Source organism: Salvia miltiorrhiza, chromosome 2 (assembly GCF_028751815.1).
Source record: "Salvia miltiorrhiza cultivar Shanhuang (shh) chromosome 2, IMPLAD_Smil_shh, whole genome shotgun sequence".
NCBI classification, from domain to species: Eukaryota; Viridiplantae; Streptophyta; class Magnoliopsida; order Lamiales; family Lamiaceae; genus Salvia; species Salvia miltiorrhiza.
In genome coordinates this window covers 15,541,002-15,567,771 of record NC_080388.1, presented here as the reverse complement: position 1 = coordinate 15,567,771, position 26,770 = coordinate 15,541,002, and the positions used below count along the sequence as shown (strand labels likewise).

Here is a 26,770-nt window from a genome sequence, read left to right as displayed (position 1 = left end):
ACCTTCCAATTTGCAGCCATGGAGAAAAAGTTTTATTACATTTTTGCATATGCAGTCCTCACCATAATAACCTTCCCAATGCCTCCTTGTGCAATGAGCCTTGCCACTGATCAAGCTGCCCTTCTTGCCTTAAAAATGCGCATAACCTCAGACCCTTTCCGTATGCTTGCAACAAATTGGAGCAATAACTCGAGCTCCGTCTGCAGCTGGATTGGCGTCACTTGCAGTTTGCCACACCAAAGAGTAACAGCCTTGAATCTCTCTTTCATGAATCTCGTCGGCACCATTCCACCTCAACTCGGGCGACTCTCCTTCCTCGTCACCCTCGACCTCACCAGCAATCTTTTCAGTGGAATTCTGCCTTATGAGCTGTCTCTCCTTCGCCGTTTGGAGTTCATATCGCTTGCACTCAACAACTTCACCGGAGCCTTCCCTCCAGTCTTAAGTCAGTTATCAAAATTGGAGTACTTGGTCTTAGACAATAACAGTTTCACAGGTTCCATCCCAAAATCCATCTCAAACCTTACAAACCTACAAGTTCTTTCCTTATATGCCAATTCTCTAAGTGGAGAAATTCCAGAAGAGTTGGGGAGACTTGGTAGTCTACAAGATTTGGAGGTTGAATACAATGGTCTTTCCGGTGGTATACCATCAGCCATATTTAACATATCCACCCTTCAATATATAGCATTCACGTACAACGAATTGAGTGGAAGTCTTCCACCAGACATGTGCAGTAATCTTCCATTTCTTGCTGGGATATTTCTTACCGGAAACGAATTGAGTGGTGAGATTCCGAAAAATCTGTCTCAATGCTCACGACTTGCGACTTTGTCGCTCTCTTTCAACTCCTTTAGTGGGCAGATACCTCCAGAAATCGGCTACTTAACATCTCTTCAGAATTTAGCTCTCGGTACTAATAATTTAAACGGTACGTATGACTCATCTTTTTATCGCATTAGATTGTCATTATATAATGTTTGATTTTCTATCGGAACTAGATTTACACCTGCGTGTTGGGCAAGAAAAATGTTGGCCCGCGCATTATACGGGTGTAAATCTAGTTAATTTAATACGAAAAAAGAATATTTATATTTATTATAAGAGGAAGTCTCTTGTACAACCGGGTAACCCAAGATCAATATTCTTATTCATCTGGAGATCCTGTACTATCCAAACCCAAATACATATAGTAAGTGAATTGGATCTGAGTAGGGTAAGAACCGATTGTTTCATACAATCGGTTGCACAAAAGATTTTGTGTTATTATAATTGTATCTATGCTATTTTCATATAGTTTTGCAAATAATGATAAGATTATCATGTTAACTTTCAAGAATTTATGTTATCATTTAATTTCACTTAATGGGTAGATATTTTCATCGGTATTGTATTCAGTTTAATACTCTCTCTGTTTATGATAAAACTTATTAGGAGGGTAAGTGATATGAGTTTTAAGATAATATTGTTGGGCGTACTGTGAGTGATGAAAAAGTGTTGTAATTAGTATTTTGAGTGTTGAAAAAGTGAAAATAATGATAAATGAGGTATTTTAAGTGATACAATATAGTCCAAAAATAAAATAGGAAGTTCTTTTGTGGACGTCCTAAAAAGGACAGAGGGGGTATATGATATTTTTCAAATTTTCTCGCAGTAATTTTAATGACAAAATAATATATACCTATATATATATACACACAAATATATATATATATATATATATATATATATACATATATATATATATGCGTCTTTTGTGTTTGCCTTCTACCTTGGCTCCTTCTTTTCGAGACCTGTCGATTAACTTAGGGCAATGGTTAGTCCGAAGCTCGCACTCTCGTCATATCTCGCTTTTCTTCTTTCCTTCTTAGGATGTTTGTCACAAACGAGTACTCTTTTCTCTCGTTAGGGGTTTTCCCTAGCAAGGTTTTAATGGCTCTGTAACACCCCATTTTTCATAAACTTTTTAATTTAAAATCTTGAAGAACTAATAGATAAAATAAAACTTCTTGACTATCAAAATTTAAACTAATTTAAAAAAAAATTAATTTGCCAAAACTAAAGTAGGAACATAAAATATAATAAAAATAAAACGATAAACTAAAAACTTAACAAGATCAACTAAAATGTTCAATGTAAAAATCCTTATCCCTAGTTATTCTCCACTTCCATGGCCACTTCTACTCTGGAACTGCAAAACTGAAAAGACAAGGGGTGAGCATATTGAAAATATACTCAGTGAGAAACCATACACATATTCACATATGCTTAAACATGCAAATAATTCACATTGTCATACACATATAGATTATCATAATCTGATGGGCGAACTGAAAGCCCCTGAACATGTATTTCAACATGGCTGATATTCTGAACATGTATTTCTACATGGCTGTGCAAGTATAATCAAACATGAAATAAGAACATATAAAAACATACATGAATATAACCACAAGCATATAATCCCTCACCTTAAAGTCGAGACTAAAACTCAAATCCGGAATGAAGGTCTTAATCGTACCGCACCTAATTATAAATACAACGCTTTAAAAAAAATCCTACAAAAATTTAGACTAAAATCCTATATCAAATCCGATGTGATCATATATATACTATAACCAATCTAGTCGTGCTTATAATGTATATATATATATATATATATGTATATATATATATATATAAACGTATGAAATTATATAAAAAATTGAAGTTAAAAACATGACCTGGAAACCTTTAAAGAATTTACGTATCTATTATGAATTGAGAAAACAAATTAAAAAAATTTAACATATTACGAAAGAAAATAAAAAGAAATAAAAACTCTTCTATTGGTTATACTTATTAAAAAGTACTCAACGTCTATATTATTGGAATTAAACTTACTGTTATAGTTAAAGACTATAAGAAGTTTTCAAAAAAAATATATAGCCATCTGATTTGCTATTTTCGAAAATAAGGAAACGAAAAAATAATAATAATAGTAATCAAAAGCCACCAATTTGACTTATACCTAAGTTCTGAATTTCTGATGTATTGAACAAAAAGTAATTAACTAATTGAATTCGGTGAATGAAACTATGATAACTCATATGCCAACATAACAATAAACGAACTTACTAGAAGTATCCGAAGAAGAAGAAAAAAAAAGCCTACTGCTTAAGCTTTTCGTGTGTCTGCTTTAGGGTAGAAATTTGGTCCCCTATTTATACTAGTTTCTAAAGAGTTTTAATAAGAGTAGAGTTTATAGTCTATGTATATCTCTTATTAGGATAAAGATTAATAATAAAAATAAAAATAATAATAATAGTAATAATAATAATAATAGTCTAGGTGAAAAATTAATGGTGCATATCTATATTTATCATGTAATTATCTAAAAAAAAAACTATGAAAGAAAATACTAGAAATTTAACTTATATAACAAATCTAGAAAAAAATATGGGGTGTTATAACCTTCCCTACTAAAAATAATTTCGTCCTCGAAATTCTAGTCATGCTTCTTGTGTCATCATTATTTGCTCTATCATAAGCGATCTTACAGGCACATTAAGTTCTATTTTATCAAAACTTATCGTACCTTTTTAAGGTTTTTCCGTCTCGTCTTGTTGTCCCATATAGAATAATCGTCCGTTTCCTCGCCTTTCGGGTTCCCTCCCTCTCTTGTCTGGACAAAAAGTTGCTTTATGCCCCGGTTTGCGACAAAAATAACAAACTCCCTTTCGATACAAGCATTCTCCGGTGTGATACTTGTTTCACTCAGAACATTGTGGATAGGATCGTGGCGTTGCCTCGTTGGATTTGTCGTCCATTCTCTCCTTCTTATTTTGCACATCTCTTTTTCCATCATTTGGATCCTCCCATTTCCTCTTTTCACTCCTAACCAAATCCTTACGTGGTAGTTTATCCACTTCCAAACCCGCCTCCACTTCTTGCGCTCGTCTCACGGCCAAAGCATAATCCACAATTCCTTGTGCCGCCAATATTCCTTGGATTTCTGGTCGTAGTCCCCTTAAGAACCCATCCGCCTTTTGGTCATTGGTGTTGACTAGGCGTGTGGCATAGCGTGAAAGTTGGTTGAACTTCCTTTCGTAGTCGGTGATGGACAGCTCTCCCTGTTTGAGATCTAAGAATTCGGCCTCCTTTTGATTGCGGTAGGAACGTGGGAAGTATTGGTTGGTCACAATCTCCTTGAACCTATTCCATGTCAACCCTTGTCGCGCTTGCTCAGTCATGGATCGCTTAAAGGACTCCCACCAATGGCTAGCATCCTCGCATAATTGAAAGACAGCACATGAAACTTTGTGGGCATCGGTGCACTCGATATGTTCAAATATTCTCTCCAGCTCTCTTATCCATTCCTCCATTGCTAGGGGTCCGCTCCTCCCGTCAAATCTTGGTGGATTATAACGTCGGAACTGCTCTACGACTACGCTTGTGTTATTGCGTTGTGGGTTTTGCGCACCTTGAGCTTGTTGTTGGAAGAATCCTTGCATTGCGGCGATAAATTCTTGCATCCCGTTTTGTTGATCGGTAGGGGCTCTACGCGGCGGCATGGTTCTCACTTAATCAAGAAGACAAACACATTAAATTTCTAAGTGAAACCTAAATTCTTTAAATCGCAAATTCTCGCTTAATCTTTCATGTTCTTCTTGCAATTTCCTAATTCGTGCGTGTAAAGTAACTTCGGGTCTAGTATTGGTTTGATGTGTACATGTCATCTAAACAATTCACAATTACAACTATTTCTAATAGAGCTAAACATAATAGTACTAGAACATATATAAAAGCATCATAAATAAAATATGTCATCTAAAACATCATATTTGCCATATACTTGAACAATTTGAACACATACCTTGAAGTGGAGTCGATGCAGCACATGAGTTTCGAATGACTAGGCTTGCTTAAAATTTTGAAAGCTAATTTTCCTTTAAACACGAGTCTACAGAAACGTAGACCCGCTCTGATACCACTATGTAACACCCCATTTTTCATAAACTTTTTAATTTAAAATCTTGAAGAACTAATAGATAAAATAAAACTTCTTGACTATCAAAATTTAAACTAATTTAAAAAAAAATTAATTTGCCAAAACTAAAGTAGGAACATAAAATATAATAAAAATAAAACGATAAACTAAGAACTTAACAAGTTCAACTAAAATGTTCAATGTAAAAATCCTTATCCCTAGTCATTCTCCACTTCCATGGCCACTTCAACTCTGGAACTGCAAAACTGAAAAGACAAGGGGTGAGCATATTGAAAATATACTCAGTGAGAAACCATGCACATATTCACATATGCTTAAACATGCAAATAATTCACATTGTCATACACATATACTGATAATCTGACGGGCGAACTGAAAACCCCTGAACATGTATTTCAACATGGCTGATATTCTGAACATGTATTTCTTCATGGCTGATTTTCTGAACATGTATTTCTACATGGCTGTGCAAGTATAATCAAACATGAAATAAGAACATATAAAAACATACATGAATATAACCACAAGCATATAATCCCTCACCTTAAAGTCGAGACTAAAACTCAAATCCGGAATGAAGGTCTTAATCGTACCGCACCTAATTCAATAAATACAACGCTTTAAAAAAAATCCTACAAAAATTTAGACTAAAATCCTATATCAAATCCGATGTGATCATATATATACTATTATTAAATTGAGGTTTATTATAAAAGAAAAAGAAAAAAAAACCCTTGAGAGCACAAAACGCAGACTAAGGGCACGAAACTCGAAAAGAGATCGTTAAGCTGAGAATCCTGAAGACACTAGCAATCCCATAACTCAGGATAGTCGTCCATCTCATCTGACCAACGTCTATTTACTATATTATTCATTGCCCTCATGCTATCACTATTGCTACAATCAACTACAAAGTCCCTCGGCTTGTAGCTCATTTCACCCGCATTCCTGAGACGACCTTTTATGCTACCTTCCGGAACCGCTTGCATCGGCTCCTTTCCCATGCCCTTTCCCGTGCCCTTTGGGCGGCCACGTCCCCGCTTGGTCGTCTTGTCCGAGAGCATTTGCATCCCCTGATTAACCTGCTCTTCTAACCGACTAATGCGACTAGCAATATTGTCCGGGCCAAGAGCGGACAAATCCTTGTTACCTTCATGCGAAACACCCCCTCTTTTGTCCAAAGTTGGGTCACGTTCGAGATCAACAACTGTGTCGTCCATAATCGGGCTGTTCAAAACCGCGCCATTCGGAGCCTCCATCTCCAAAGTTTCCTCCACATCCGAGTCCTCCTCGTTAATGACTAAGTCACTATCTTTAATAATCACATCTTTAACCCCCTGAACCGGAACCAGGATTTTATGCAACAAATCCGGGCCAGATAAATGAACCCCGAAAGACGTTCCAGAAATATGATCGACGCCCATATCCAAAACAGTCTCCGCATTATTCTCCAAGTCAAGAGCCTGAAATGCGTTCCGCGTCTCAACAGCCTCTTTTTCAAGAACCTGAACAACAATCTGTTTTTTTACCGCCTGTTCGGTAACCTTTGACCAAGCCGCAACAGGTTTATCAGCTAGTTGAGCTTTAGGCTTAACCTTCTTGCTCTTGTTTTCATAATCTGTAGCAGACTCGATCAGAGCTTCTTTACTGTCCTGGATGTCCTTCCGCTTAAGCTTTGTACACTTTTCCACCTGATGTCCAGTGATGCGGCAATTCGAGCAAAAGAAAGGCAATTGTTCATAGCTAAACTCGACATAGAAAGGATGTTCACAATCTATAAGCATCGATTCCTGCAATGGCTGAGCGAGATCCACTTCAATTAGCACACGAATGAAATGGCCGACCTCTCCATGAGCTGATACACCATCAATTTTTATTGGAAAACCAATAATTCTAGCAATTGCTGTTATTACCTCAGGATCCCAAAACTCATTCGGAAGGTAAATAAATCCGAACCCAAACTTGACAAATAGAAGAGACTTCCTTGTAGGGATTGAAACATGGAACCCAATCGCGGAGGCGAATGGAACCCGCAGCCAAATCCCAAACAATTTTAGCTTTCGCAAGTTTTTTTATCTTCAAGATTAGAGAATTTCATGGTGAAAAAACCCTTACCCAGAGTGAGAAGCTTCCACTCTGATTGGATACCCCACAAATTGTTGAGTTCAAGCTTCAACTGATGTGTCGCCTGTGGCTTGCTTCCTTTCCGTAGTAATACCCTTCCAATAACAGAGAATTCGAATTCAGCAATACGTTTTTGATACATCTGTTTCGGAATGGTGAGAGAGAACCCATCGGCGAGTTTCTCAGCCTTAAGAGCTGAGAATTTATGTGCTGGTAAATCTGGAGGTCGATCAACCCGTTGTTGCATGATCGAGGCGTATGAAACCCTACCCTCTGGTGGCGGCTGTTTTGTGAAGTTAGGCACCGAAGCTGTTCCTTTAGACGAAATTGTAGAGGTAGTTCCAGATCCTGATGGATTATCCGATAAACAAACCTCAACAAGTTTCAAATTCCCATGCTCCAAATCCCTCGGCTGTTGATAAAAGTTGTTTGAGATTTGTGGCAGGCGAAGGCTATCAGGTTTCTCAGGAAAACCACGGGCTCCTGAAGCAGTCGGCGACAGAGAGGAAGCAGTTCTCTTAGCGGCGCCGGAGAGCGACGTCGGCGAAAGAACCATGGCTGATCTCCGACGCAGAAGGCCTTCCGGAGGCGGAGCTGATTTGGAGAGACCGGTTCCGGCGTGCGGCGAGCAGCGTCGGGGTGGTGGCGTAGTTAACGCCGGGCCTTCGCCGCGCTGCTGCTGCTGGAGCACCGGTCGCCGCGCTGCTGCTCTGCACCGGTCGCCGCTGCTGCTGGATCTGCCGGTCGCCGCGCTGCAAGTCACCGCTGCGGCTGGACCTGGTCGCCGCTCTGCAAGTCGCTGCTGCTGCTGGATCGCCGGTCACCGCTGCTGCTGGATGCAAGTCGCCGCGCTGCCGGTCGCCGCTGCTGCTCGTTCTGCCGTTCGCCGATGCTGCCGATCTGCAAGTCGCGCCGGATCTTCCTTCGGTGGCGGCAGACCGTGAAGAAGGTCTGGTGGCCGGGATCCGACTGCGCGTGGGTGCAGCGCCGGTCAGCGGCGCGAAGCTGGTGGGCGGCCACCCACTTTGACTCACGAGAGAGAGAGCATGCGTGTTTCCAGAGAGAGAAAGCAGACTTTTCTGTTTTGTACCAGAAATAATATAATCATATACTCCCTCCGTCCACGAAATGAGTACCCATTTGTGGACGGCACAGGTTTTAAGAAATGTATTGAGTGTAGTGTGAATAGAATAGAGGTCCCACCTTTTTGAGTGTATTAATTAAAGTGTTGTGTGGGGTACACTTGCTAAAAAGGGAAATGAGTACTCATTTCGTGGACGGACGAAAATGGAAATATGGGTACTCATTTCGTGGACGGAGGGAGTATATACTATAACCAATCTAGTCGTGCTTATAATGTATCTATATATATATATATATATATATATATATATATAAACGTATGAAATTATATAAAAAATTGAAGTTCAAAACATGACCTGGAAACCTTTAAAGAATTTACGTATCTATTATGAATTGAGAAAACAAATTAAAAAAATTTAACATATTACGAAAGAAAATAAAAAGAAATAAAAACTCTTCTATTGGTTATACTTATTAAAAAGTCAACGTCTATATTATTGGAATTAAACTTACTGTTATAGTTAAAGACTATAAGAAGTTTTCAAAAAAAATATATAGCCATCTGATTTGCTATTTTCGAAAATAAGGAAACGAAAAAAATAATAATAATAGTAATCAAAAGCCACCAATTTGACTTATACCTAAGTTCTGAATTTCTGATGTATTGAACAAAAAGTAATTAACTAATTGAATTCGGTGAATGAAACTATGATAACTCATATGCCAACATAACAATAAACGAACTTACTAGAAGTATCCGAAGAAGAAGAAAAAAAAAGCCTACTGCTTAAGCTTTTCGTGTGTCTGCTTTAGGGTAGAAATTTGGTCCCCTATTTATACTAGTTTCTAAAGAGTTTTAATAAGAGTAGAGTTTATAGTCTATGTATATCTCTTATTAGGATTTAGGATAAAGATTGATAATAAAAATAATAATAATAATAATAGTAATAATAATAATAATAATAGTCTAGATGAAAAATTAATGGTGCATATCTATATTTATCATGTAATTATCTAAAAAAAAAAACTATGAAAGAAAATACTAGAAATTTAACTTATATAACAAATCTAGAAAAAAAATATGGGGTGTTATAGGCTCAACCCATAGTCTCCATCTCTGTGCTTTGATGGGGCTCTTTTTTTCTTTTCCTTTATATATATATATATATATATATATATATATATATATATATATATATAACCGCAATTTAATAATATATAGGACTAAGTTATAGTGAGAATGCTATTTTTGGTGAAAAATAAGAATAATGCATAAGTCAGAATATAGTGTTGCATAGCTGTTTGTAATGACTACAAAACTACATTCGATTAATTGATAAAAATTTCACTCTTCCAGGATTCAAACTCAGGTGAAAAAATTCTCCCTTTAGATAAATATCAACGATAGGATTTGAAAATCTAACGTTAAATATTCATTCTCATTTCTCACCACATTTGGCCATTCTCATTTGATACTCTCCCTGTGTGTGTGTTGGTTATCATGAAAATCACCGTTTAAAATGGAGTCAATGTGTCAAAATATTCATACTCATATAGCAAAAATAAAAAAATATCCAATAAGATAAAGGAAAACTTAAAAATTAACCAATTTTTGTGGAAAAAGACAAGTCTACCCCTACCATGAGAATTGAATCACCGTCAACCTTCTTGTTATTGAATTCCCATCAACTTTCTTCTCACAAAATCTAATCCCTCTCTACCATTCTCTCTCCTGTCTCTATCGATCTCTCTCTCTACCCCTGCGAAGAGCTGCTGTGCCAATTAAACATCTTCCGTAGTCTTTGCACCACCTGTGTAACAGCCCGGCTCCAGAGTTGACGCTTAAACATCTTCCGTAGTCTTTGCACCACCTGTGTAACAGCCCGGCTCCAGAGTTGACGGCTGTCCCCACAGACCAATACGAGTCTTTTCTAGCGTGTTTTGTCCTCACTCGCACGCTCCCTGAGAAACATCCCAGGGGGTCACCCATCCCGGAATTGCTCCAAGCCAAGCACGCTTAACCTTGGAGTTTCTTCCGTGTGGGCACCAGAAAAGAAGATGCATCTTATTGATATGAGTAGCACCTATCAAATCACTTAAGCTCTCCTCGAATATGCAGTCCCATACCTGCATATTCTTGGAATCCCTCTCGTTCGGGTGTGTTTCGGTTCATCCCTGCGCCCCTCCGCTTGGAAGTCTTAACCGGAGCCGCTCCTTGTCCGTGCCTCTTTTGCACCGGCGATCACTCCGCACTTCGTCCCCGGGCGTCACAGGCCCACCAGCTTCCGCTTGGTTCGTCCCCGAACCACACCGTACTGGGAGAGGTTCGGCTTCATCCACAAGCCTTTTGCCCTACATGCTTCCAAGTCTTACCCCAACCCTCCCAAGCGACATTGTGTGCATTTGTTCCAAGTGCTTATAGTACTCTGTCAAGGGTAGGCGACACTAGATCTCTCAAAACTTCATCATTTTTAGGAGAGTTTAAAATTATTTAAGGCCATTATCTTAGGCCTATTTGCAAAAATAGGCCACTATTTTTCGAATTTGTAAAAATATGTCAATTATTTTAATTTTTGGCATTTTTAGGCCACATTTGAGTTCAATTCAGCATTTATAGGCCACTTTTTGGGGTCAAAATGTGGCCAAAAATAACCTGATTGGGTACACATGTGGTCTAAAAATACCAAAAACTAAAATAATTGGCCTATTTTTACAAGTCCGAAAAATAGTGGCCTATTTTCGCAAATAGCCCTAAGATAATGGCCTTAAATAAATTTAAACTCATTTTAGGAAGCAACATTGATGGTGATGGTGGATAGGCAACTCAAGCAGTGTTTGCAAATAAGGCTTCATCACCATTTCTCGAGTTAGCTAATTTCCAACACCAATCCAGTTTTATTCCATTTCTTGAGAATCATGAATAACAATATCAATCATTTCCAACGATGCAATTTTCGAGGTCAATGGGGCGATGAATGTGAGGGCTAGCTGAGAATTGCAGAGTGATGGACATGGATGCGGTGAAAATTGCATCTACGTCAATAAAATAAGATGGCGGTGGCTACCAAGGCTGAAGCTGAGAGGCGGGTTAAGGAGGCAATGTACACGAGAAAAAGGGCCAAGGAAGTGGTGGAGCACGTTGCTCATTTGGTGATTAAGGAGAAGGCAAGTTGGAAAAGAGGCTGCTTTGGTAGGGTGGGGATACAATGGAATTGTCAACAATGTCGAGATTAGTTTGTATAGTTAATGTTCTTGAATTCACAACCAACTCGATAAATTCATAACTTGTTGTGAATTCGAGCTTTAAAACTAGAATTCACTACTCGAATATAGATTAATTGTGAATTCTAGTTTAAAGTTTGAATCCACAACTAGAAATAGTCTTGGTTGTGAATTTATTTTTTAAAATTATAATTCACAACTCGAATATAGATTGGTTGTGAATTCAAGTTTTAAAGATATAATTCACAAGTAGGAATAGTCTTGGTTGTGAATTCGAGTTTTAAACTAGAAGTTACAACTGAAAATAGTCTCGGTGTTGAATTTGAATTTTTAAAGCTAGAATTCACAAGTAGAAATAGTCTTGGTTGTGAATTTGAGTTTAAAAACTAGAATTCATAACTCGAAATTTAATGGATAATTTTTAAGTTTTTTATGTGAAGAGTAAAATGGTACGCATGGCTAACTTTTAAGTTTTAATTTTTTTTAATCTTAGTGGATAACTTTAATTTTTACTATTTCTATTTGGGCAGTTTTGAAGTCCTTTCATTTAAAATGAGCAGTGAGAGCATTATATTGACATGTGAAGTTGCTGTATTCATCGTGAAAATTAACCGCACCCTTAAAAATTAAAAAAGAATTGATCTCTTGGACCTAGGTGTTGCATTCATCCATGCATCAAGATGATGTATCTACCGTAGATTTTCAAAATCCAAGGGCCGAGAATGGTTCTTCGTTCTCATTTGCTCTCTAGGAAGAAGTTCAAGTTAGAATTATTATTTGAAATGAGAACGAAGAACCATTCGTAGCCTTTAGATTATGAAGATCAACAGTGAATACACCATCTTGATAAATGAATACAGCACTTAGGTTAGATGTAGCAAATTATTATTTTTTTTCAATTTAACAGCAAATGCAATTACTAATTTAAACATAATGCAGTGTTCTCCGTTATTATCATTAAATTTGGTTTTCACAATTGACTCAACTCAAAACACCTATTGAATTGACTCGCAATCTTACGAGGTCAATTGCAGTGGAATAAGTTAACCCAAGTCGTACTCTCAAGGAAGGCTAAACAAGGCGTTCGTTCGTGTTGCACACAATTAACAAGAAATTCAACCTAAACACTCTAATCAATATTATGGGTCTGACACTCTCTCTCATTAACTAGAACGTAATTGAAATAAAGCATATAAAATTATCTAGGCGAAAATCAACTGTAAATAAGCAATAATGAAATAACATGTAATTCTACGCTAGGGTTCGTGAGGAAAGTAATAATTCAATAATTAAACAAGCTATCATGAAAATAATTATCTAGATAGCAATCTAAATCATAAATAAGAATTAATATAAAGAGCATACAAGAAGAAATATAGATACTGTAATGAAAATCATAAATACAGAGTTTATCTAGGCAATAAATGGAAACTTACAGTAAATGACAATAAACTCCTAGCTAGGAAAACTGGTGCCTGGAACGATGGCTAGACTCTATCTGGGAAAGTGTGTCCTAGGAAAATGAGAAAATAGCTATTTATATCCTAGGCATGAGGAAATACACCCAGTGGGCGTTGGGTATAAGTGAGAGACAACCCAGCGGCCGCTGGGGTGTTCGAGCTAGCGAGGCAAGCGAGAGGGACAGCCGGCTTGAATATTGAGCGAATGGGGCAGCCGGCTGGGATGGTCGCTGGGATTGGGGGAGCCCACTGGAAATTGAGTTTCAATCGCTTGAATGCTCGCTGGGAAGAGGGACTCGCCCACTGGGTGTTGGTGTGGAGTCCAGCGAGCGAGCGTGAGCGGCTGGCGAAAGTGCTGGGATTGTTGAGCGACTTGGTGCGCAGGCTGGCGAGGTTGCAGGGTGTGTTAAGCGACTTGGTGAGCGGGGCTGTGTGAGACGGTTAGAAATCCGAGCGAGTTGGCGATGTGTTGAGTGAGCGAGCTTGCGCGGCCACTGGACAGGTCGCTGGGAAGAGAAATCGCGCGGCTGGAACTTTGAGCGAGGAAGGGAGGTCGCTGGGAACTTTGAGCGAGGAAAGGAGGTCGCTGGAAGTGCTGGGCGCATTCCAGCCGGCTGCCCCAACTCGCTGGAATTCCCAGCGGGAGCCGGAAATTCCCAGCCGGCGCTGGAATTGACATAGCAGCGCGCACTATTTTTGTTTTAGCCTGTTCTCCCTCGTTACAAGTCGGATTTTGGATCCGTTTTCGCCTACGAACTCGTATTGAGACGAACTTAAATTATAGTTCAGACCAATCAACCAAATTTGAACTCTATAATTTCCCACTAATTAATCAATTAGAGCATCAAAATAAGCATATAAGCTCAAATCAATCAACTACTGAGTGAACGAAACCAAAAATATAAGCCCATAACGCACCTAAACACCCATAGAATCATCAAAAAAATAGGAGTAAACAAAAATAACCAACTCCTATATACTCCATCCATTCACGAAATAACTTCCTACTTTTCCTTTTTTGGACGTTCACAAAAGGACTTCCTACCTATTTTTGGACTATAAATTTTCACTTTATCACCACTCCTAATACTAATTACAATATCTTTTCACCACTTACAATACACTTAACAACTTTTTCTTCACTCTCAATACATTCGACAACTTAAAAAAAAAAACTTGTGCCACTCCCACTTAGGAAGTTCTTTCGTGCATGAAGTGAGTATATATTTATATAGGCAGATGTTTAAATGAGAACCCTTATTTATAATGAGAACAAATTACCATTCACAGTCCCACGATGATAAAGTTCTATGCATCCTCTTGATAAATGAATACAACTCTTGGTTCGAATCCTGAAGAAATTTTTTTTTCAAATGCATTAACTTAACAGTGAATGCAATAATTTTATAGGAAAATACATTATTCACGTTCTCACAATAAATGTAGTTCTCATTGTTATCATGAGAATAATATTTTTCATGAGATCAAGTTGAGGCATTCACTGTAGATCTTTTCAATAGAACAACTATGTGTGGTTCTCCATTCTCATTTTAAATAAGGGTTCTTATTTGAATGCATCACTTGAGTTCGAATCATATGACGAGCGAAAATTTCATATTTTAGTACATTAAATTGTTAACCAATGTGTTAATCATATAGAAAAGTGCATTATTCTTACATTCTAATAAAAATATAGTTCCCACGATAACCAAGCCTTATAAGGAGTGATTCAAATGAAAACCTCATTTATTATAGAAACTATGAACCATTTGCAAAAACATATAAAGTATTTGTACTTTCGTGGTCCTAAGTTCGAATTCTAGAGAACTGCAATTAAATTGCATTTAAAGGACCGCAAGAGTGCAATTATTTTATAGGTTATGATAGGTTCGATGTTTTTACGTTAAATGAGATTTTTACTATAACTATAACTATACCTATAACTATTTATATACAGGGAAAGGTTTCATTGAGAAATTAATTTTTTTGCGAAATTGTGAAATATTGAACAGATCAATAATTTTGATGAACATATGTATTTTATTCAATATGTTGAAAATCTCGTCACTCCAAGATTCAAAACTGTTAGGTCCGGAGGGTCTCAAATAGGTGTATGGGGGGAATACACCTATGGGCTATTTTTCTCCTCTAAAACAGAGGGATCTCAAGATAGAGATCAAAACAAAACTTTACAAGCAAACTATGACACCTGTTAACTGAAAAGAGTTTTGACCAAACAGGGTTGACGACTGATTCTGAAAACTCTTCAGTAAGGAGTTATCAATTAAGTTACTGGAACTTAACTGATGCACGTAAGGGCTTCAGTCGAGTTTGCTAAAACAGAGATGATAACACTCTTCCTGACTATCAGAGGATAGATCAGTCAGACTGATATCATACGCAGCGAAAATAACTTTGTTTCGTAATAGCCTTGGTTGAGCACGTTGCTAGTCTTATGTTTCTTTTTGCAGTTATTCAGTATTCAGTTTATCAATTAAAACAGCACAAGTAAGAAAGTAAAACTAAAAGCTGTAAATAACACATAGACTTTTACGTGGTTCGGAAAACACTTCCTACATCCACGGTCGGTTGATCAGACCAACAATCCACTCCGCAAGTGCTTAACTGGTGCACTGCAAACCGAACTGTGTGCTTACCGGGTGCACACAACCGTACCACTGAAGATTCCACCCTTCAGTACCCACACTTCACTCGTGTCGGATTTCTCACTCCTAGCACAACCCATGCTAAGATCTCGCGGAGCCAGAGTACCTTCCTGAACTCCTAAACACTCAAACACTCGATTCTATCTCTCGAAAGGAGGTTTGAAAACTTGCCAACTATACTTCAAAGAACAAGTTCTTTGGAGCAAGTTTGACCTAGGCTTCTGGGTAAACAGAGGTTTGCCTAAGGTCTAAGAGAATGTGTGTAATTAGCAGTGACTGATTTTTGGCTTTGAAATTCTCTTCTTCGATTCAAGCTTTGGGGAGGTTAAGCTTTTGGCTGAGAAACTATTTTGGCAGAGTTTCAGCTTGTGTCGTTGAATCGGTGAAGATTGAAGTAATCCTCGAACGCTATTTATAGGAGAGGTCTTGAATAGATCCGTTGGTGGAGAACGTCTTCAAGATTTCTTTCGTTGCAGAGCATTTCGAATTTGGGCTGAGACTTCAATCTTCGAGGTTCCTTGTTTGGTGGGAACGGCTATGTTGAAGAGCAGGAGATGTGACGTCTCTGATAAAGTAGCCACCAAATAGGAATGACCTCTGCAGAGAGGGATGATCCTAAGATCTCTGCATTTAATGTGGCTGTACTTTGTGAGTACGTGGCTTCCTTTGAACGTTGGAAGTTCAGTCCGAGGAAGAATGTTTAACTGATACTTGACTTTAGTATCAGTCCGCTGAGTCCACGCGGCACGCATTAAGTAATCAGTTCCGAACTGATTCTTCAACTGATACTTCAGTTGGTATCTTCAGTCTTCAGTCCTTCGTCCTTCAGTCTTTAGAACCGCAAGCTAAACTAGAAACGAACTCTAACACTTGAGTTCAAACAGTTCTAGTTTATTACAATTAAGACCTATGGATTTTGGAATCATCAAAACAAGGATTATGATATTCCACAAGGTTCCCAACAAAAACACCATTGTTCATCACAATTATTGAGTTGTTCATTAAAATTATTGATCTGTTCAAAGTTTCGCAATTTCGAAAAATATTTAATTTTTCAATGAAACCTAACCATATATATATATATATAGGGAAGAGTTCAATGTAGACCACAAAATATTCAAAGAACAAAGACCAAATCTCAACCCTCAAACTCCAAACCTCAACCCCCCAAAAATCAGCATTTATCATGAATATACTTCTTGGGGTCGAATCCCACAACCCTGGATTTATTTTATTGAATATATACAAGGTCGAATCCCACAACCATAAAAAAAGCATTATTTATTCACGCCATGTTCACGCTATGAACATTCATCAAATCCATTGAATATGGCGTGAATAAATGCTGATTTTTTGGGGGTTGTGGGATTTGACCTCGTATATGTTCAACAAAAAAATCCGTTGAACATGGCATGAATAAATGCTGACCGTTAGATTAGATAAGATCAACGGCTGAGATTTGATCTCTGTTCTTTGAATATTTTGTGGTCTACATAGAATGCGACCCTCTATATATATATATATATATATATATATATATATATATATATATATATATATGTGTATGTATATGTATAGAGTCGCGTTCAATGGAGACCACGAACACGCCCACGTTCATCAAGTTATACTGAATCTTTTTTTGGGGTTTTAGGGTTCGACCATGTATATGTTCAACATAAAAATTCGTTGAACATAGCGTCAGTAAATGCTGACCATTAGATTAGAGATTACCGGCCAAGATTTAGTCTCTGTTCTTTGAATTTTTAGTGGTCTCCATTGAACTATTCCCAATATACATATTCAATGGGAGACCACTAAAAATTCAAAGAACAGAGACCAAATCTTAGCCGTTGATATTATCTAATCTAACGGTCAATATTTATTCACGCCATGTTCAACAGATTTTTATGTTGAACATATAATGAACGTTCATCAAATCCGTTGAACATGGCGTGAATAAATGCTAAATTTTTGGGGTTTCTGAGGTTCGACCCCTTATATGTTCAATATAAAAATCCGTTGAACACGACGTGAATAAATGCTGACCGTTAGATTAGATAAGATCAACAGCTGAGATTTGAGTTGAGATCTTTGGAGAAGTCAATATATTTCATTCTGAATAAGTTAATAACTTTACAGAATAAATCACGTGACCGCATGAATAGACATTTACTGAATAAACACGCACATTTATCCGTTCAGTAAAATTGTTGGCGTATTCAGTAAATTTGTTGACTTATTCAGATTCTCACTCTCTTTTTCTCTCAATATTTAGCATTCTCTATTGATCCCTTCTCTCTCTCTCTCTCTCTATATATATATATATATATATATATATATGTGTGTGTGTGTGTGTGTGTGTGCGCGCGCGTGCGCGTGTGGAGAGGGGAGGGGGGAATGGTTATCATGTAAACTACACTTATCATATGTGTGTATGTGTGTGTGTGTATGGAGAGGGGAGGGAGGAATGGTTATCATGTAAACTACACTTATCATATAAAATGATATTCAGTATGAATTTGCTATGACTCATTTTGAATTTACTATGTAAATAAAATATGAATTAAAATAAATACAAGATTTTCGTCACTTATGGGATTCGAACTCTGGATCATAAATTCATTCAACAAAATAAAGAATCCACTTAAATAGATTAGAGGGTTAAGGGGGAGATGCACCCCTAAAGTAGAGGCACCTAGAGCGAGTACCCCTTCATTTTCGACCTTGGATCAAATACCCTCCCATAGTCCAAAAAAAGGATGCAATTAAACCTAGGCCGTTAAGCGTCCGTTAGTTTTATTTTATTTTTTAAAATTCTGAAGTGGGGCCTACCTATATGTCTTCAACACCAGCTTCTCCACCAGAATTCAACGACTCGATTGTTTGAGGAATCATGCCAGGAAATTTGTTGTGGTACAAATAAACCACAAATTCTTGAGCAAGAACAATCCGCGCAGGATTTCTCCATTAATTTCATTCACAGACAAATCCAAATGCTGAAGGCTCAACAAATTCGTGAAGCTCCGTGGCAGTCCGCCAATCACATTCGCCTCCGTCATCCAGAGATACTCCAGCTTCGTCAAATTCCCGAATTTCGGCGGTATTTTCGCCAGCGAGAGGTAGTCATTGTAAGCCAGCTATAGACTCAAGTGATTAGCTAATATGGAAATCTCCTTAGGGTAACTACCGTTGAATAAATTCATGTGAAGATTCAGAGTGATCAGCTCGTCCAATTCGCCGATGGTGGGAAGGATATATCCGGTGAAGTTGTTGCCGTTGAGGTTGAGGTATCGCAATTGTTTCAGCCGGCTAATTTCCACTAGAATTTTCCCTTCGAACATATTTTGCAATAGGTCTAGATAACAAAAATTTGAGCAATTCAAAATTTTTTTCGGAAAATCTTCGAATAAATTATTATGGGAAAGATCGAGAACGGTTAGATTCCGGAGGGAGAAGATGAATTCTGGAATAGTGCCGTTTAGATTGTATCCACTGAGGATGATTCCGGTGATGGTGTCACCGTAGCACTGAATTTTCGGCCAGTCGCAGGGAGATGAGCTAGAGTTCTAGTGGTGGAGGATTGGTGGGTCCCCCCAGAGTTTAAAAAAAAATAAAGCTAACGGACGCTTAACGGTCGTTAGAGGCCTAGGTTTAATTGCACAATTTTTTTGGACTATGGAGGGTATTTGATCTAAGGTCGAGAATGAGGGGTATATGATCTAGAGTCCTCTACTTCAGGGGTCCATCTGCACCTAAACCCTAGATTAAAAATAATTCTTATTTTATATAGTTAATACTTAAATTCATTTCAACTATTATTTACGAGAAAAAATATTATTTGTTAATAATACAAAATTTATTATCTTCTGATATGCAATATACAAACAACCTATCACTAAAAAATCCAACGCTATTTACAATTTACTTAACCCATTAACCTATTTTGAAAAAAAAAAGAGTTAAAAGACTCAACTTCCTTTTAGCTCCATCCCATAATAGTTTGCACTTTTATCCATTTTGCGACTTCCCACAAAAGTGTGTATTGGTATTTCTGGATACTACCCCACCACAAATTCATTCTTTTTTACTCCTAGTGTATCAATATATTTATATGGCCCACTACAAATCTCTTACTCCCTTCGTCCTAATAATAACGTCCAAAAAAATGGGGCATGCAAATTAAGAAAATATAGATAAAGTAAGAGATATCAAGTAAATGAAGAGAGAGATAGAGAGAGTAGTGACAAAGTAAGAGGTACATAAAGTAAATCAGGAGAGAGATAGATAGAATAGATAAAGTAAATTATATCTTTTTTTAGGTCGAGACGTTATAAATGGAACACTCAAAAAGGAAATTTGGAACGTTATTATTGGAACGGAGGGAGTACTTTTTTATCTCACTATCATAATACTACAATAAAAGTGGGGTCATTTTTCCACTCATAACACACGCATCTAATATTTATTAAAATTCGTATGGCCAACAATCATTCACACTCTTATAAGACAGACATAGTACATAAAATAGATAGAAGAAAACACACTACAAAAAAGTTTAGGATTCCTATAATATTTACGACTTTGTTTTTGAAGTAATTGTGTGGCAACCTCCTTCTTCCTTACACTAAAAAAATTAATAGATAATAAAAAATCTTCTTTTTTCATATCTTCTCTCTATAAACTTTTTCAATCATAATAAAATGCTCCTTCTTCATAACACCTTCAGCAATTAATAAGCAACAACAATCTTCTGTCTCAAATGCTTGCACCTCCAAAAATCCTTTTTTTCAATAATGTACAGTACCTCGATCAATTTTTCGAAAAGTAGATATGTTCCAAATTGTTGAAATTTCCATATTGCTAATTGCAGCGGTGTCCTAAATGTTTCAGAAGTGGGTAAGTGACTGGTTCTATTATATTTCCCCTATCTTGATTCAATTACTATGGGAAATAGCACCAAAATTCTTGTGGTTTCGCGAAATTCGCATATTTCCCTTGACCTTCAAAAGGTAGTGATAAAATCCTTAACCGTTGCTTCGATGCTCTTTTTTCCCTTAAGTGATATTTTCGGCCATTAATTAGATGACGTGTCACCAACATGGCACACTTATGCTGAGTAGATTAATTAGAAGCTAAACGATGTTGTTTTACGTCTAACATAATAGCGTCAAAATCCCTGAAGTTTGGCGCGATTCTCGTTTTTCCCTTGACCTTAAAATGATGTTTTCTCGCCGTTTTGCGGAGCTTCTTGTTAAGGGTGTTTGGTTTGGTTGAGGGAACAAGGCGGTCGGCGGTTATGTGCCGTCGTCTGACTTAGGGACAGAGTTGAGAGAAATGAGGGAGGCTGGGATCAGCGGCGGTGGTGTCGCTGCGCTGCCCAACTAAGGGCGGATGAGAGAGGACAGAGAGGGAGATTCGGAGGGTGTTTCAATTTGAGAGAGTACAGACGAAGGACGAGGCCAACGCTCCTCGCCGGAGTTACAGCGGTGGCCGCCTCGTGCTTGTATGTCCGTGGTGGTGGCCGGAGAAGAAGAGAGGAAAAAGGATCTGTAAAGAGAGGAGAGAGGGGTTAGCGGGAGAGAAGCGGCCTAGTCGCGGCGGCCGGAGGAGAAGAGATGAGAGGGGATCTGTAAAGATAGGAGAGAGGGATTAGCGGGAGAGAGGCAGCCTGGTCGCGGCGGCCGGAGGAGAAGAGAAGAGAGGGGATCTGTAAAGAGAGGAGAGAGGGATTAGCGGGAGAGAGGTGACCGGCGGCCTAGTCGCGGCAGCCGGAGGAGAAGAGAGGACATGGGCAGATCATCTCTGAAGAACCCTAATTTCATCATCTCTGAAGAACCCTAATTTCAGTTAAAACGATGACGTTTAATGTTCTCACTTAAACACAGTCAGCGATTCGCCGAAAATTTAATCCTACGTAGATTTCCGACAGCCATGTCAGCATAAGTTTAGGGGCCGATCAATTTTATGGAAAAAAATAAGAATCGGGATTAAGTTCAAGGATTTAATCACTACCTTTTGAAGGTCAAGGGAAATATGCGAATTTCGCGAAACCACAAGAATTTTGGTACTATTTTCCCCAATTACTATATGAAAAAAGTACAAATTAGGGAGTCCACCCTAGCCTACATATGGCTCTGCCACTGTCTATATGTACATTAACCCAAATTTGTCTATTGTTAATAGGGGTGGATAGAGGAAAAATTCGCCTTATTCAAAGATATAAGATAACTTATAGACCATTGGATCGTCATATCTATGGTCCAAATCTAACAGATGCTAGATTTATGTTCAAATCAATGTAACGAACAAAGTTCATAGAATCTACCAAAAAAAATATAATACACGAACAGTCGTATTAAATAAATGTGATGAAATTTTGCCCCTCCAATATTCGAACTCAGGTGTGAATGTTATTTGTGCGATACATTGATTTGTTCGTAGATGTTATTGACTTGTTCATTAATCTCATTTCCCTCGATTAATTTAAATGAATATTAATCATAAGATTTAAATATTTAACATTCTAGATTTATTCTCATTTCTCATTATAAGGATTTTTCTCAATAGATTCTTTCTATCTATTTACTTATATTAATTTAGTAATAATTAACTTAGTAACGAAATAACATACTACTTGAATTAAAAATAATTTAGGTGGGAAAACAATTCTGCTATGATTTAGCTTTTGTTTATATATATTAGGTTGAGAGCTTCATTAAATTTAGTTTGAGGAAAGTTGGAAATGTATTCAATAATCATAAATTTTTTGCAGGTATACTACCAAAGGAGATTGGCAATCTTCAAAGTCTGATTGCTTTTGGTGTTGAGAAAAATCAGATTGGAGGCTCGATTGATTTCAAAATGTTCATGAATATGTCTTCTCTACAAACCTTGCAACTATGGCACAATAAATTCACTGGGAACATTTCAAGTGATATCGGGAATCTTACAATGCTTATATATTTAGATCTTGCGTACAACAATTTAATAGGTGTGAACACAATAGACTCTTCTACCAATTTGAACTAATATTTTTATATAACAATGTTCATGGAGTTCAAATTTAATTTTTTTTTTAATATTTTTGGCAGGTGTTATACCGAGAGAAATTGACCAACGTCTTTACCACCTGAAGAAACTTAGATTAGAATCGAATATGTTAAGTGGTTCAATTCCACCTAACATTTTTAACATCTCAACTCTTATAGTATTTGCACTTGGAGGGAATAGGCTGTCAGGTGCTCTTCCAACCGATTTGTGCAACAACTTTTCTTCTATTGAGATGTTTTACCTTGGGATTAATCACTTGAGTGGACGAATACCCGAATTCATTTCCAACTGCTCTCAACTTAGAGAGCTCGAGCTCAGCTATAACCAATTTAATGGCATTGTACCTCACTCTCTTGGAAGCTTAACATTCCTTGAAAGACTAAATCTCGAAAGCAACAGTCTAACCGTTGGATCATCAACTTCTGAAGTGAGCTTCATTACTTCTTTAACATATTGCAGGGCGTTGTATTATTTGAGCTTTGGTGCTAATCCTCTTGATATCACTCTTCCATCTTCTATTGGGAACTTATCCTCCCAACTCCAAACATTCTCTGCATACGACTGCAAATTAAAAGGAAGAATCCCTCCTGAGATCGGCAACTTAGACAACTTAGTAAACCTTGATTTGAGTAACAATGACATGTCTGGTAATATTCCTATTACAGTAAAGCATTTGAGAAAGCTCCAAGGTTTGTATCTAGGAAATAACAACATGAGAGGCTTCATTCCAGATGATCTGTGTGATTTACACAGTCTGTCTCAATTGAGTTTGAGTGAGAATCAACTATCGGGTCCAATTCCAAAATGTTTAGGAAATGCCACAGCCTTGAGACAGCTTTCTCTGGGCTCTAATATGTTGACTTCAACCATACCATCAAGCTTGTGGCTCCTAAATGATTTGTTGATTCTAGACTTATCTGAGAACTCATTAAGCGGATTCTTACCTTTGGATGTTGGTAATTTGGTAGCAGTGATCTACATAAATCTATCGAGAAATGAATTGTCTATGTCTATTCCAAGCACGATTGGTAATTTGCAGAATTTGGTTAATCTATCTTTAGCACATAATAGATTTGAAGGTTCCATCCCAATGTCCATGGATAATATGATCAACTTGGTCACTCTTGACTTATCCTACAATAACCTCTCTGGTTCAGTGCCAAAATCTTTGCAGGCACTTCAATACCTCATCTACTTTAATGTTTCTTTCAACGCTCTAAGTGGAGAAATTCCAAGTGGTGGTCCTTTTGTGAACTTCACAATGGAGTCATTTAAAGGTAATGAAGCACTATGTGGAATTCCAAGGTTCCATGTCCCACCTTGTCACATTGCCAATAAACACAGGTCACAAAGGATGAAAGTGGAATTAGCTTTGTTCATTATTGTTGGAATTGTGGCCTTTACCACAATTTGTTGTTTGGGATTTATTTTCCTCTTATATAAAAGGAAATATAAAGCAATTAGTGAAACTGAGGGAATTCCTTTTGTTGTGCCTGAAAGAATCTCATATTATGAACTCTCACGAGCAACTCAACAATTCAATGAGAGCAACTTACTAGGCATGGGAAGTTTTGGTTCTGTTTATAAAGGAATTCTTATAGACGGTAAGGTTATTGTTGTAAAGGTGTTTAAATTGCAATCTGAAGCTGCATTTAGGAGCTTTGATGTTGAATGTGAAGTTCTACGTAATATTCGTCACAGAAATCTGACAAAAGTCATAAGTAGTTGTTCCAATGAAGAATTCAAAGCTTTGGTAGTTGAATACATGCCCAAGGGAAACCTTGAAAAATGGTTGTATTCACATAATTATTTCTTGGATTTCATACAAAGGTTGAACATAATGATTGATGTAGCGACGGCATTGGAGTATCTTCATCATTGCTATTCCACTCCAATTGTTCATTGTGACTTGAAGCCTAGTAATATCTTGTTAGATGAAGAAATGGTTGCTCATGTGAGCGATTTTGGTATATCCAAACTATTGGGTAATGGGGAAAGTATTGTTCTAACAAACACTCTAGCGACATTGGGTTATATTGCTCCAGGTGATTATTATTTTGCATCGCTGCCTCAAGAATACTATAACGTTATACTAAATTCTAGTCATTTTTGTCATTCCAGAGTATGGTTTTGAAGGACTAGTCTCCATAAAGTGCGATGTTTATAGCTATGGTGTGATGTTGATGGAAACCTTTACAAGGAAAAGACCAAATGATGATATGTTTGCTGGAGATATAAGCTTGAAGGTTTGGATTGAAGGGTCAATCCCACAAAGCACATATCAAGTTATAGATGCCAACTTACTAATGAATGTTGACGAAGAATATGCTGACAAAATTATCAAATTCACATCATCCATATTGGAGTTAGCTTTCAAGTGCTCTTCAGATTCCCCTATGGAAAGGATTAACATGAAAGAAGCTCTTGTTGAGCTGCAGAAAATCAAACATCGATTTTTGGAATGAAGTCTAAATGATAGTTGGTAAGACCTCATAAAGTTATTTTCCCTATGGATACATAATCATTTGTTTCTTTATTACTTAAATGCAGGATGAAGTTGCCAAGACTGGAGATACTAAAATCTTATTATTGTAACACCACAAATAATTCTTGATGGGCTTTATAATGCTATGCCATAAGGAAATTTTTTAATTCAGCCAAGTCATTTATTGAAACATACATTAAAATAGTGAAGCCAAAATAGATGAATTTGATATTGATTTTATAGAATAAGAAATTAATAATAATAATAATAATAATAATAATAATAATAATAATAATAATAATAATAATAATAATAATAATAATAATAATAATAATAATAATCATCATCATCATCATCATCACCATCATCATCATCATCATCATCATCATCATCATCTTAATAATAATATATTGAATTGTTGTCACTTTGGGATGAATAATCGATTCACTTCTTAAACAAGACTTGTAGATTTCTCACAAAATTATACTTTGCCCTAGATAAAATGTATTGCCCGAAATTTCATATGGCCTACCTAAATTATTGTATTACGTTAAACAAACGAGGTATAAAGTGATAAATGAGCTTATTCATTCCTTATACCTTAAAGCAAATGCACTCTCATTCTCTAGCACCGCTGCATCCCTCGACCATAAGAAAGGTGACCGACGACCACCATTTTCCTAAGGTGCGGACTCCACCTCTTATCTCTCATACTTTGAAGATAAATTCCTCACTATCTTCATCTTCTATAAGGGGAAACTATTTTTCCGCAATTGAATAGATTCTTGAGCTCCATTGCGTAAAGTGGTAGTGATACAATCTCAAGCCAAAACTTCATCTTTTTTCCTGATCCTTCTAAATCCTTGTTGAAATCTTTCCCTCAAGGTGATCTCGTTATTGTGGAAGCTTATAGGAGCCGACCCGAATATGCATAAGTGACTAGTTACTTGATCTTAATAAACTTGTTAAGACATATGTTTGCATGTTCATAATTTACATAAAATTAACAGGATTGAGTATTCAGTGTTGATTTTGTGTAGTTGCGTGTTGAATCTTATGGTGGATAGATGATGTTATATGTGGGTTTAGATTTACAAAAGATGTGTATTGGGGTAATAAGTTCGAGTATTGTGTGTTGATTTTCTGTGGTTATATGTTGATTCATATGGTTGATTAATGAAGTTATGGATTTTGATTTACATGAAATGTGAACTACGTGATAGATTCACCAATCTATGTTATTGTATGTGTGCGTATAAGGTTAATTTCACAGTAGATGCTCTTCATGTTAGGTTTCAGAGCCCTTGGCTACGGGCCTACCGTCTGCGCGACGTTGGTCTTGGTTGCATGAGTTCACGTGGCTGTGTTGTAGCTGTGCGATTGTTTGTTGGTACGACTTGGCAGGGGTGGTAGGGATGACTTGCTCTACAAACAGCTGGTGCACTCGGGTTTGGGCTTCGATAGGCCAGGTCTCTTTGGTGGGCTAAGTTGCGTCTCTTTCTTGGTTTGGCGCTTGTCTTTTATCTCGTCCTTGTTGTCTTCATCTATGTAATCGACGTGTACTCTTGTTCCTTTACTTGATGTTTTTTCCGTTGAATTTTCGTCTGTAAAAATTTGATGAGGGCTCTGCTTTGATGGGTTTCTTTTGTTTTTTTTTTTTCTTTTTTTTTTTCTAATAAAATAGCTATTT

The 26,770-nt window shown here is 37.2% G+C and overlaps 1 protein-coding gene across 1 annotated transcript; it reads left to right on the top strand.

Moving 5' to 3' along the window:
- On the top strand, nucleotides 1-26,770 carry LOC131008048 (probable LRR receptor-like serine/threonine-protein kinase At3g47570). Its single transcript, XM_057934951.1, has 5 exons — nucleotides 1-931; nucleotides 22,318-22,536; nucleotides 22,637-24,640; nucleotides 24,717-25,077; nucleotides 26,373-26,770. Exons 1-4 carry the CDS (start codon nucleotides 19-21, stop codon nucleotides 25,058-25,060), a joined length of 3,480 nt encoding a protein of 1,159 aa, XP_057790934.1. The 5' UTR covers nucleotides 1-18; the 3' UTR covers nucleotides 25,061-25,077; nucleotides 26,373-26,770.

Excerpts from the sequence above, each read along its gene's own strand:
- LOC131008048 (XM_057934951.1), top strand. The coding sequence starts at position 19 with ATGGAGAAAAAGTTTTATTACATTTTTGCATATGCAGTCCTCACCATA. Across the intron at positions 932-22,317 it reads CGGTACTAATAATTTAAACG|GTATACTACCAAAGGAGATT; the intron begins GTACGTATGACT and ends AATTTTTTGCAG. Across the intron at positions 24,641-24,716 it reads ATTGGGTTATATTGCTCCAG|AGTATGGTTTTGAAGGACTA; the intron begins GTGATTATTATT and ends TTGTCATTCCAG.